Source organism: Pituophis catenifer, unplaced genomic scaffold, assembly GCF_029215685.1.
Source record: "Pituophis catenifer annectens isolate HBS135680 unplaced genomic scaffold, rPitCat1.0.hap2 SCAF_4, whole genome shotgun sequence".
Classification (NCBI taxonomy): domain Eukaryota; kingdom Metazoa; phylum Chordata; class Lepidosauria; order Squamata; family Colubridae; genus Pituophis; species Pituophis catenifer.
Genome location: NW_027256884.1, coordinates 48,543,092 through 48,555,696, shown reverse-complemented (window position 1 = coordinate 48,555,696; position 12,605 = coordinate 48,543,092). Strand labels below are relative to the sequence as shown.

Below are 12,605 nucleotides of genomic sequence, written 5' to 3'. Positions count from 1 at the left end.
CAAAAATCTTATAATCCGCATTTAATGAAGGTATCGGTCTATAATTCTTTACCTGTTGCAGATCTGCCTCTTCTTTTGGTATTAAAGTTATATATGCCTCCATCCATGAGTCCGGAATTTTAGCTTTAAGTAATAGTTCATTGAATACTTGCAGCATCACATTGCTTAGTACATCTTGTAGGGTTTTATATATCTCTGCTGGTAATCCATCTGGGCCTGGTGTCTTCCCATTTTTCTGTCTTTTAATTCCCTCCATTAATTCCATCATAGATATTCTTTCTTCTAATAATTTTTTGAACTTTTCTGGGATTCTAGGCAGTTCCGTTTTCTTCAAATATTGTTCTATCTTATCTTCTTCTACTGTTTCTTGTTGATACAATCCATTATAGTATTTCTCAAGCCTGTAGTACAGTGGACTAAAGCACTATTAATAACATCTGCTGCTTGCAATTACTGCAAGTTCAAATCTCACCAGGCTCAAGGTTGACTCAGCCTTCCATCCTTTCAAAGGTAGGTAAAATGAGGACCCAGATTGTGAGGGCAATAAGCTGACTTTTTATAAATATACAAAAGTATGAAGGCTATTGCTTAACGCATTGTAAGCCGCCCTGAGTCTCCGGAGAAGGGCGGCATATAAATGAAAGAAAAAAAAATTATCCTCTTCTTTTCCTCACTTCTATAACATATCTTTCCATCTTGATCTATTAATTGACTTATTAATTTCTTTTTTTTCCTCTTTTTTCATTTTATATGCTAACCATTGGCCTAGTTTATTTCCATTTTCAAATTTTTTTTGCTTTGTAGCTTTTATTCTATTCGCCAATTCTTCATTTTCCATTAAATTCATCTTATATTTTTTTCAAATCCAACAGATTTTTAATCTTTTTATCATGCAAGTTTTTTTGTAGTTCCATCTCTAATCTCTTATATTCTTCCTCTAAATTCTTATGCATTTGTCTATTCTGTTTATTTCGTTTTCCTAAATAGGTTATTGCCAATCCTCTAATATATGCTTTACTGGTATCCCGCATATTTTGTAAAGTTGTGTCTTCTTTCTTATTCTCTTTAAAAAAAAAGTCAATTCTTTTTCCATATATTGTTGGAAATTCTTTTCATTTAGTAATTTTTGATATAATGTCCATCTCATTTTTCTTTTTTTCCTTTTCCATGTCATTATTATTGGATTGTGGTCTGCCCATACATTTATTCCAATATCAATTTCTTGTATTTTAGGTATTAATTCTGTTGACATCCACATCATGTCTATTCTTGACCACAATAGATGTCTATTTGAGTAAAATGTGTACTGCTTTTCTTTTGGATGACTTCGCCTCCAAGCATCTTGCAGACTTAATTAATCTATCATTATGGAAAAAGTTTTTGGCAATGTTTTTCTTATTTCCTTATTTAATTTTGTAGGTTTATAGTCCAACTCATTGTCTATTATTGCATTGAAATCCCCTAATATACATATCTCTTCATATTCATATTGTATTATTTTTTTATGTAATTTGGTAATGGTAACCCTTTACATGGAATGAAATGGGCTTGTTTTGAAAACAAGTCGAGCACAGTCCATATTACCGTGTGACCTTTACTGTTTGGTAGTTCTACGATAAAATCCATAGCGATCTCATCCCATGGTCTACTAGGTTCAGCAACCAATTGCAAGAGACCGAGGGATTTCCCCGGTTGTGGTTTGGAGGTGGCACAGACCGGGCACCCTCTGACATAATCCTCAATGTCCTTACGCATTCTAGGCCACCAGAATTGCCTCCTGATCAGGTGTAAAGTTTTCAAAAGCCCAAAATTCAAACCACAGTACCCCGCCACAGGGAGGCGGAACTGGTAAGATGGTACTGCCCCAGGCGCCTGATGGAACCTGATAGGTTCCAGATGGAGCTTGGGCCAATCCCCGAGGATCTTGAACACACCTCGACTGGAGACCTAGTGGCCGACTGGGATAGGGCGGCCGCTGGAGCTCTGGATCGAGTCGTGCCTTTGCGGCCTCTGACCTGGCGCCGTTCTCACCTGGCTCCTTGGTTTACCGAGAAGCTGAGGGAGAAGAAGCACCGAAAAAGACGCCTAGAGTGTAGTTGGAGGGCTAGTCTTTCTGAATCAGACCGGACACTGGTAAGATCTCATATTAAGAGTTACCTAGTGGAACTTCCGGTGGCTCCGTAGACGTCGAGGACGGTCTCCATAGACCGCCAGCCACCCGATCTGTAAAAACCGCCCTGACAGCGCTAAACAGCTGTCCGGCGGTTTGAAAAAACTCTCCTTCGGGCAAAGAAGGAGAGGAGAGTCGGAGGGGGTGGGTAGAGCTCCCTGAAAGTCACTGGATTAATTCCAGGGACTCGGAGGGTGAGAGCTCCCCAGTTCACCCCTCCCATCGCTCCGGATCGCTGGTGCCTCTGTCTTCAGAGCAAGACGTCTGCGTCCAATTCTGCCGGCAAACAGTGAGTTTTAATGATTTCCAACAAGGCAGACAGAGCGGAAGCAAGAGTGCAAGCTTTTTAAGAGAAACAGAACTTAACTCTGTGAATACATTGTTGCAAACGGAGCTCTCTGGAGCTGGAGGCTGTGAGGAAGCCTTTGTTATGGGTGGAAGGGAAAGTGAAAGTTAAAAGGAAACTGCTTGTTAATAGCCCTCTGCCTGAAGAGAAAACTGCTGGGTATTGAGTATAGTTTGAAGAGAGGATTGTTTATTTTGGAAAAACTTTGAAATATACTTTCTAAGACTGTTTATAAGATTTTCTGGCTGTAAAAGGAAAACTTTTTTTAAAATAAAATGGCTGCTAAACAACTAAAGCCACCAACTTCTAAAGGGGGAGGAGGTTCCCCTGTAGTGACTCAAAAACAACAACTTCCGGCTGATACACAGTCACAAGACCTTAAAGAATTTATAATGGGTGCCCTGAATAATCAGACAGAAATGATGAAAGAATTTTCAGAGGAGTTAAAGAAACTTACAAGTGTGGTGGAGGAAAAACATGATGAAATAAGAGATGACATTGTTTATGCAGTTTCAGGATTGGCTACTCACATGTTAAAGATTGAGGAGAGAGTGCGGGAAATTGATGATGCCAACTTGGAGCTTGCAACTAAACTAGGAGAGGTTATGATACAGACAGAGAAAGTGGATGATGAGATGGTTATGTTACAATACAGGTCAATGGAATTTGCCCTGAGGCTGAGAGGTTTGAAAGAAAAGAGTGGTGAAAATTTAAAAGATGTTTGCTCCAATGCTTTAGCAGAGCTGATTTCAGAAAGGCCAGAAGATGTGGCAATTCAAATGGACAAAATTTACAGGGTCAATTCATGGCTGGCAAAACAAAAGCAGCTACCAAGAGATGTGGTGATCTATTTTACAACAAGGAGATTTAGAAATGACATCTTGCAAGCGACTTATAGAAATAAGATTAAAGTGGAAGGACAAGAGCTGGTGGTCCTGAAAGAGCTCCCTCCTAAAATGTTAAGAGACAGAAAGCAGTTTGGCTTTTGGGTGAATGAACTAAGAAACCAGCAACTCCAGTACAGATGGGATGTCCCATTTGGGATAATAGTGACATACGCTGGGCAAAGACATCGTTTAAACACAGTTGGAAAGGCAAAAGATTTTTATGCCAATGTTTTAAAGGCTGGAAGGCCACCCTCACCAGGGGGTGCTAGAAAGCAATTGGAAATTACTCAACAAGAGAAAGATGGAGGGCAACCACAAACTTATGCTCAAGCACTAGCTGGAGGAGCTATTCTGGAAGAAGATCCATTATTGAGTGGGGATCCACCACCAACCCTTGAGTCATTAACGATGATACAGCTGCCAAAAGATCAACGACTGACAAGAGCTACCTATAAACAACATTTGGCACAACAGCCTCAAGATCCAACTCAACAAGCCCAAAAAACACAAGCAGTGGGAGGAGCTAGGCCGAAGTCTAAAATGGCGGAGGAGGTTCAGCTGATGCTCTCAAAGCTTGGAACGCCCAGAGATGGCAAATAAATTTCTATCTTGGAATGTTAACGGTTTAAATTCTCCACAAAAAAGAAAGAAAATATTTCACTATTTGAAGCAATTTCAGAACGATGTTATTTGTTTGCAAGAAACGCATATCAAATCCTCAGATCAAAAGTACTTGATAAATTCGAAATTAGGTACACATTTTGTGGCATCAGCACCAGAAAAGAAAAATGGCCTAGTAATATACGTTAAAAGAGGCTTAGTGGCCAATTTAATTGAGGCTGACACTCAAGGTAGATATATTGCAATTGAATTAACAACACAGAGTGGGAAGCTGCTTGTAATTGGAGTATACGCACCTAATCAACAACAAGATAAATTTTACAAACTTTTACATACCAAAATATTACAATGGGACTATAGATCTTTATTTTTAATGGGTGATTGGAATGGGGTATTAGATACCCAGAAAGATAAAAAAAGTCTTTCCAAGATCTCCATGCGTGCCAAGTTGCCTAAATCTTTTTTTGATATTTTGGAGGATATGGAGCTTAGAGACATTTGGAGAGAAAGGAACGTATTGGAGAGCGATTTTACTTTTTTTTCAGATAGGCACCAATCTTTTTCTAGGATTGATTTTATATTAACTACAAACGATCTTTTTTCTAGGGTGAAGAGTACGAAGATATGTCCAAGAACTTTAACTGATCATAGCCCGGTTTGGGTGGAACTAGAGCAGGAGAGAGGGGAAAGGAGGTCTTGGAGGTTAAATGAGAATTTATTCAGATATGAAGATAATTTGTGTGAGCTTAAAAAACAAATGAAAGAATTTTTTATTAATAATATGAACAAAGGAACTTCGATGGAGATGGTATGGGATGCGTGTAAGGCTTATATGAGAGGAACATTAATCTTTTTGAATAATAAATATAGATTAAAACAACAAAATAGACGGAAAGAGATAGAGGAGGAAATTAAAAAGAAAGAACAATTGCTTATAACTAACCCGGGAGATAAAAAGGCAAAAGATATGATTAATATTTTAAGAGAGCAATTTAATATGTTAATGGCGGGGCAAGTAGCAACCAGCATACAATATGCCAGACATAACACATTTTGTAATGCTAATAAACCTGGGAGATGGTTGGCTTACACGATGAGGAAAAAACAGAAATCACGTATTATAGACAAGATAGAATTTAGAGGTAAAGAGATTTATCAACAGAATTTAATAAAAAAGGCTTTTTTGGAGTTTTATACAAAATTATATGCTAAAGATGCAATTCAAGATGTTGATATTGATAGATATTTAAAGATGGAGATTCCTGAATTAACGTTGGAACAGAGAGAGAGATTGAATCAGCCAATAACTTCTGAGGAAATTGTTGGGGCAATTAAACAATTAAAAATAGGTAAGGCTCCGGGAACAGATGGACTAACAGCTGTTTATTATAAACATTTACAATCCGAAATGTTAGAACCACTAAAAATTTTATTTAATAAAATACAAGTAGGAGGAGGAGTACCACCTTCTTGGAAAACAGCCTTTGTTTCACTAATTCCAAAGGAGGATCAAAATTCCATTAAACCGGAGAATTTCAGGCCAATTTCACTTCTGAATACTGATTATAAGATTTTTGCTAAAATATTAGCTAATAGAATAATGCCAGTTATGCAACAAATAATTCACAATGATCAATCAGGGTTTATAAAAGGTAGACAAATGAGATACAATGTTAGACAAATTGTAAATTTACTGGAATATTTGGAAAAAAATAATCAAGTCCCTGCAGCGTTTATATTTTTGGATGCAGAGAAGGCATTTGATCGTTTGAACTGGCAATTTTTGTTTAAAATAATAGAGAAAATGCACTTTGGGGAATATTTTACACAATCAATTAGAGCGATATACCAGCAGCAAACAGCACAAATCATAGTTAATGGAGGTTTAACAGAGGCTTTTAAAATTGAGAAAGGAACAAGACAGGGGTGTCCTCTGTCCCCACTATTATTTATTTTGACTTTGGAGGTACTATTGAATAAGATACGTGATTCAGAAAAATTGAAGGGTATTGTAATTAGACAACAAGATTATAGATTAAGAGCCTTTGCAGATGATTTGGTTATTACTTTATCTCAACCTATAGAGTCGGCTCCATATATATTGGATATAATTGATCAATATGGGAAAGTATCAGGATTTAAAGTTAATTCACATAAGACAAAGATGATAGTTAAAAATATGACTACATTTGAAAGAGACAAACTAGCAAGATTAACAGATTTTGAAATAGTTAAAAAGGTTAAATATCTAGGGGTATACATAGCAGCTTCAAATACAAAATTATACAAAAACAATTATGAGGTACTTTGGCAGAAGGTACAGAAGGATATGGAAAATTGGAAAAAATTACAGTTGTCTTTATTGGGAAGAATTGCAGCAATTAAAATGAATGTTTTACCTAGATTTTTATTTCTGTTCCAAATGATACCTGTGCTTAAGAAAGATGAAAATCTGAGAGAATGGCAGAAAGGTGTTAATACTTTTATTTGGGCTAGGAAAAAACCCAGAATAAAAATGAAAATTATACAAGATACACGTGAAAGAGGGGGTCTTAAAATGCCTAATTTAAGATTATATTATGAAGCAGCGGTTTTATCACAAATCAGTGATTGGTTTAATTTAACTGAGGGGAGAATTTTGAATTTAGAAGGTTATGATTTGTTATATGGATGGCATGCCTATTTGTTATATGATAAAAAAGTGGATAAAGTATTTAAGGTTCATATATTAAGAAATGCTTTGTTAAGGGTTTGGAAAAAATATCAATATAAGTTAAATTATAAGATACCTTTATGGGCAAATCCTAGACATGCAATAGAAAATATAAGTATAGAACAAAAACAGGAGGTGATTACTTATAAAGAGCTTCTTATTATGGAAAGGGGGGTAATGTATTTGAAATCTTTAGATACACTGAGAGAAGAAGGTATAATTTATACATGGTTTCAGTATGGTCAACTTCAAGCTAGATGGAAGGAAGATCAAAAAACTGGCTTTGTGCAAAATGAGGAGAATTTGGTAAAACAAATTAGAGATCAAAAACAAATGCATATTAAAAGGTTGTATAGTGCCTTACTGGAAATAGATTCTGAGACTGAATTGGTTAAAGACTGTATGATTAAATGGGCACAAAATTTTCAAGAGCCAGTAATGATGGAAACTTGGGAAAAGATTTGGATTAGAAATGTGAAATTTACACAAGCACAAAATTTAAGAGAAAATTTTTATAAAATGTTTTATAGATGGCACTTAGATCCTAAAAAAATATCATGTATGTATTCTAATGTGCAAGCTAAATGTTGGAGATGTGACTGTGATGATGCAACTTATTATCATATATGGTGGACTTGTAGAAAAAATCAAAGCATTTTGGATAAAGATTTGGTGGGTGACGCAGAATATTCTTAAAAAGAGATTGAAATTTACTCCACAGTTGTTCTTACTGGGTATAACTATGGACTGTACAGTTGCAGAGACTAAATTGATTTTGAACTTGATAACAGCAGCAAGATTGCTGGTAGCACAACATTGGAAGAAGGACTTTTTGCCTACTATTGAAGATTGGATATTGAAAGTAACTAATTTAGCTGAAATGGCTAAAATTTCAGCATATCTGAAGGATCACACACAAGAAAGGTACATACAGGACTGGAGAAGATGGATTGATTATATACAAAATAAGTATTAGACCAAAAAATATCAAATAGCTTATGAATGATTTTTTTTTATTTGTATAAGTGTTATATAAGTGATATTAGATGTATTATGTTTAAGAAATAGGATTTTATATATGGGGGGTTAAGAAATTTTCTTATAGGGGTGTTAGTTTAATGATTGGTTATGCAATTTAGATTATTGTTAAAGATCAATAGAAATACCTTGTGTTCTGCTCTGGGAAGTCGGGGAGGGGGAGGGGGGGTTGGGGGGGGGTTGGGGGGGGGTTGTGGGGAAAATATGTTTGTTTTTAAAACTTTTTCAATAAAAAAAAAAAAGAGTTACCTAGTGGCGATAAAAGCAGCTCTTATTGCGTCATCAGATAATTGCCTGGCCGCCCTGTTTAGGGTGACCCGCTCCCTGCTCCACCAGGAAGCGCGGGAGGACCCCTTGGAGGAAAGAGCCGAGGATTTTGTTCAATATCTGCATGACAAAATCACTCAGATTCGGGAAGGTCTGGACTCCGACTGGGTAGGTCCAGCGAGGGTGACGGAGGCAGGTCTTGAGAATGTTATCTGGGACGAGTTTGATCCTGTGACCCCAGAGGATGTGGACAGGATTCTGGGTAGATTAAACGCGACCACATGTTTGTTGGACCCGTGTCCCTCCTGGTTAGTACTGGCTTCCCGGAAGGTGACGTGAGGCTGGCTCCAGGGGATTATAAATGCTTCATTGGGTGAGGGTGCCTTCCCCGCCACCTTGAAGGAGGCGGTGGTGAGGCCTCTCCTCAAGAAGCCTTCCTTGGACCCGGCAGTATTGGCTAATTATCGTCCAGTCTCCAACCTTCGCTTTGTTGCGAAGGTTGTTGAGAGTGTGGTTGCGTGACAGCTTCCCCAGTACCTGGATGAAACGTCGTATCTAGATCCATTCCAGTCGGATTTCAGGCATGAGTACAGCATGGAAACGGCATTGGTCACGTTGGTTGATGATCTCTGGAGGGCTCGGGACAGGGGTTGCTCCTCTGTCTTGGTCCTTTTAGATCTCTCAGCAGCTTTTGATACCATCGACCATGGTATCATGCTGCACCGGTTGGAAGAGTTGGGGATGGGAGGCACCGTACTACGGTGGTTCTCCTCCTTTCTCTCAGACCGGTCGCAGTCTGTGTTGACAGGGGGGCAGAGGTCGACCCAGAGGCCCCTCATATGTGGGGTGCCGCAGGGATTGGTCCTCTCGCCCCTTTTGTTCAACATTTATGTAAAGCCACTGGGCGAGATCATCCGTGGTTTCGGGGTGAAGTACCATCAGTATGCTGACGACACCCAGCTGTACATCTCCACCCCAGACCACCCCAACGATGCCCTTGAAGTGATGTCCCGGTGCCTGGAGGCCGTACGGATCTGGATGGGGAGGAACAGGCTCAGGCTCAACCCATCCAAGACTGAGTGGCTGTGGTTTCCAACGTCCCGATATAGTCAGCTGGTGCCATCCCTGACTATTGGGGGCGAATCATTGGCCTCCATGGAAAGGGCTCGCAACTTGGGTGTCCTCCTGGATTCACGGCTGTCTTTAGAAGAGCACTTGACGGCCGTGACCGGGAGGATTTTTCATCAGGTCCGCCTGATCCGCCAGTTGCGTCCCTTTCTAGATCGGGACTCCCTACACACAGTCACTCATGCCCTCGTCACCTCTCGTCTGGACTATTGTAATGCTCTCTACATGGGGCTCCCCTTGAGGTGCACTCAGAGGCTCCAACTGGCGCAGAGTGCGGCTGCGCGGGTGGTTATGGGAGCAACGTGGAGCTTCCATGTAACACCTCTCCTGCGCGAGCTGCACTGGCTCCCGGTGGTCTTCCGTGTGCGCTTCAAGGTTCTGGTTATTACCTTTAAAGCGCTCCCTGGCTTAGGACCTGGTTATCTACGGGACCGTCTGCTACCACCAATAGTCTCCCACCGGCCAGTACTCTCCCATAGAGAGGGGCTTCTCTGGGTGCCGTCGGCCAAACAATGTCGACTGGCGGCCCCTAGGGGGAGAGTCTTCACTGTGGGGGCACGTACGATCTGGAACGAGCTCCCCCCGGAGATACAGAGGATCCCGGATCTGCGCACCTTCCGTCGCGCGCTTAAAACTTTTTTATTTCATCAAGCTGGCCTGGCCTAAATCTTCTCCCCTTTTAAATATAAATTTTAAATGCAAATTTTAATCTGTTTAAATTATCGGGTATTTTAAATTCAGCCAAATTATTTAATTCGTTTTTAATCCATTTTAAATTTTTGTATTTCTGTGTTTTATCTTCTGGCTGTTCACCGCCCTGAGTCCTTCGGGAGAAGGGCGGTATAGAAATTTAAATAAATAAATAAATAAATAAATAAATAAATAAATAAATAAATAAATAAATAAAATTAAAATAAAATAAAATAAAATAAAATAAAATAAAATAAAATAATAAAATAAAATAAAATAAAATAAAATAAAATAAAATAAAATAAAATAATAAAATAAAATAAAATAAAATAAAATAAAATAAAATAAAATAAAATAAAATGTCCTGCTGTTTTGATGTCATGACATTGCCTTATTACTTTAGTTCTCAGAGGTGTTAGGATGTAGAGTTTGTCCACTCTCCATGCCAATCCTTCTCGGTGTGTAACTGACTTCATGTTAGCCCATAGCCAGGGATCAGACTCTGTTTCCTTCTTCAGGATATTCACCCAATCGTACTTTACTTGGTTTTTGTCTATTACTCGTGTTCCGATCTGTGTAGGGGGTACTATAGCCTGCATTATCCCATCCCTCTTACTGTTGTATTGGGGCATGCGTGATAAGGCATTGGCTAAGAAGTTCCGTCCTGCTGGTACATATTTGAGAATGAACTTAAATTGTTGGAAATATTGCACCTACCTGATCTGTTTGGGGGATAATTTATGGGGCATTTGGAGAGCTTCCAGGTTCTTATGGTCTGTCCAGACCTCAAAAGCTTTTTCCGTACTTTCTAACAGGTGTCTCCATGTTTGTAAGGCCCATTTGACAGCAAACACCTCCTTTTCCCACACAGCCCAATTTCTCTCACTAGCTGTTAATTTACGTGATGTATAGGCACATGGTTGGAACTTATTTTGTGTATTCTGTTGCAAGAGGATAGCTCCTATAGTGACATCACTGGCATCAGCCTGTATGACAAAAGGCTTCGACAGATCCGGGTGTTTGAGGATTGGTTCTCAGGCAAACAACTCCTTCGAATGCTTTCTGGCACACAGGAGACCAGTGTAACACTTTCTTTTTTGTTAATTTTTTTTTCCAACATAAACATAAAAAAGAAATTTTTTTCAAGAACGAAGTCTTGGTCCGGTCACAAATGAGTATACTAATTTAACAAATGAGAAACAAACAATTTTAACATAAATTCATCTTAATAAATTTTTCTATTATCTCATCATACATCCTAATCTCCTACTAAAGCAAAGCTCCTTTTTATATTCAATTGTAAATTCAATTATAAATCAGAATTCAATACCGCTTTATCTAATTTTTTTATCCCTTGCTAGTTCCAGCGCCACCTTGTATCAGTCAACTAAACGAAGTGCGAGACCCCTGTAAATACAAGCCTGCCTAAGCTCCCTATCCAAACCCATGTGGAATTGATGTATTAGGAGCCTTTCGGGCCAAGTCCTCAGCCTCCCAGCTAACTTCCTGAACTCCTTCACATATACCTTAGCTGGTCATCACCATTGTTTCAGAGCAACTAACCCCCTCGGCCACTTGGGTACGGGCCTCATCTTAAAAACGGCTATGTAAAGCTTCTAGCAATAAGCCAAGGTTCGCTAATTCACAGGTTTGATCACTGTGGTCAGCCACCCAATCGGCTGCCTCCCCCGTGAGTACCACAGTAACCGCCATAACCATTGCCCATTGAGATGGATAGAAGTGGCCATAGAAGTCCATATGGCTGATTACTTGGTTTAGGAACAAGGCCACCTGTTCTGAAGCTCCATCAAAGGCGGCTTGCACAGGAAGGGGCCCCCATGGGGCCTGCGGGTTCCACATGGTGCCCAGGGCCCACATAGGTAAAGGATCCATAGCATGACCCATAGCCGGTCCATCACAGTCCCCTCTGTTCTGCCCCGGCTGCCGTCTGTTCACATGACCCTTCTCCCTATCTCTCAAGGACCTTGGTTGTGGTTGGTTTGAACCACGTATCACCTCCCCCAGAGATGAAGCAGAGGCCTCTTGGATATGATATTCTTCATCCGCCCACGATCAGCCCTGCCTCTATTCTGGCCTGAATTTGGGACTAGCCAAACAGAGCCTGCTCTCAGACCCTCCCCTTGCTGCAGCCCCACCTTGCTATGTGGCTGAAGGATCCAGTCCCAGTGCCCATGGCTGCCACGAAGGCACACCCCGAAAACTCGCCTCCCCAAACCGCTCTCTTAATATGTCCATGGTGGTCGCTCCAGGCCCAGTGGAGTAGCTCCCCTCCCCCTCCTCATCTTTGGCTCATTGCCGTTCCCTCCAGCCTTGGAACTGAGCCCCTGAGAGGGGGGGTATAGGTGCTCTAATACCAGTTTTTCCCGTCAGGGCGGAGCTGTGCCACCAATGTCCGGAAGTGGATTGTGTAACACCTGCCCCATGTGCATTCTGGTCTTCCAGCACCTCCTCTGTATGGTTTTCCCATTGTTTTGGCCGGACCACAGGTTGTCTGCTGTCAGCTGGTGTCTCCACTACCTTCTCTTCCTCCTCTGCTATAGTTGGCTCCGTTGGTGATGCCCCATCCATCGTGCCCTCTGCCATGCTTCACTGGGGTATTCACTCACCACACTACACCATAGTAAAGTGGAGTGCCGACTTTCTCTTGGCTCCACTAGGCTGCTGGTGCAGAATCCCAGGAAAGACAAGACGCCAACGCTTCAGTCGATAAACCCGGTTTATTTC

At 40.4% G+C, this 12,605-nt stretch overlaps 1 protein-coding gene across 1 annotated transcript in view; it reads right to left on the bottom strand.

Annotated features, from left to right (window-relative positions):
- The window catches only part of LOC139316740 (calcyclin-binding protein-like), a 51,388-nt gene extending 39,623 nt beyond the window's left edge, over window positions 1–11,765 (bottom strand). Inside the window, exon 1 of the mRNA XM_070943592.1 lies at window positions 11,631–11,765. Coding sequence (XP_070799693.1) covers window positions 11,631–11,765 — 135 coding nt within the window. The remainder of the gene's footprint in view (window positions 1–11,630) is intronic.
- Between the last annotated feature and the right edge of the window lie 840 nt (window positions 11,766–12,605).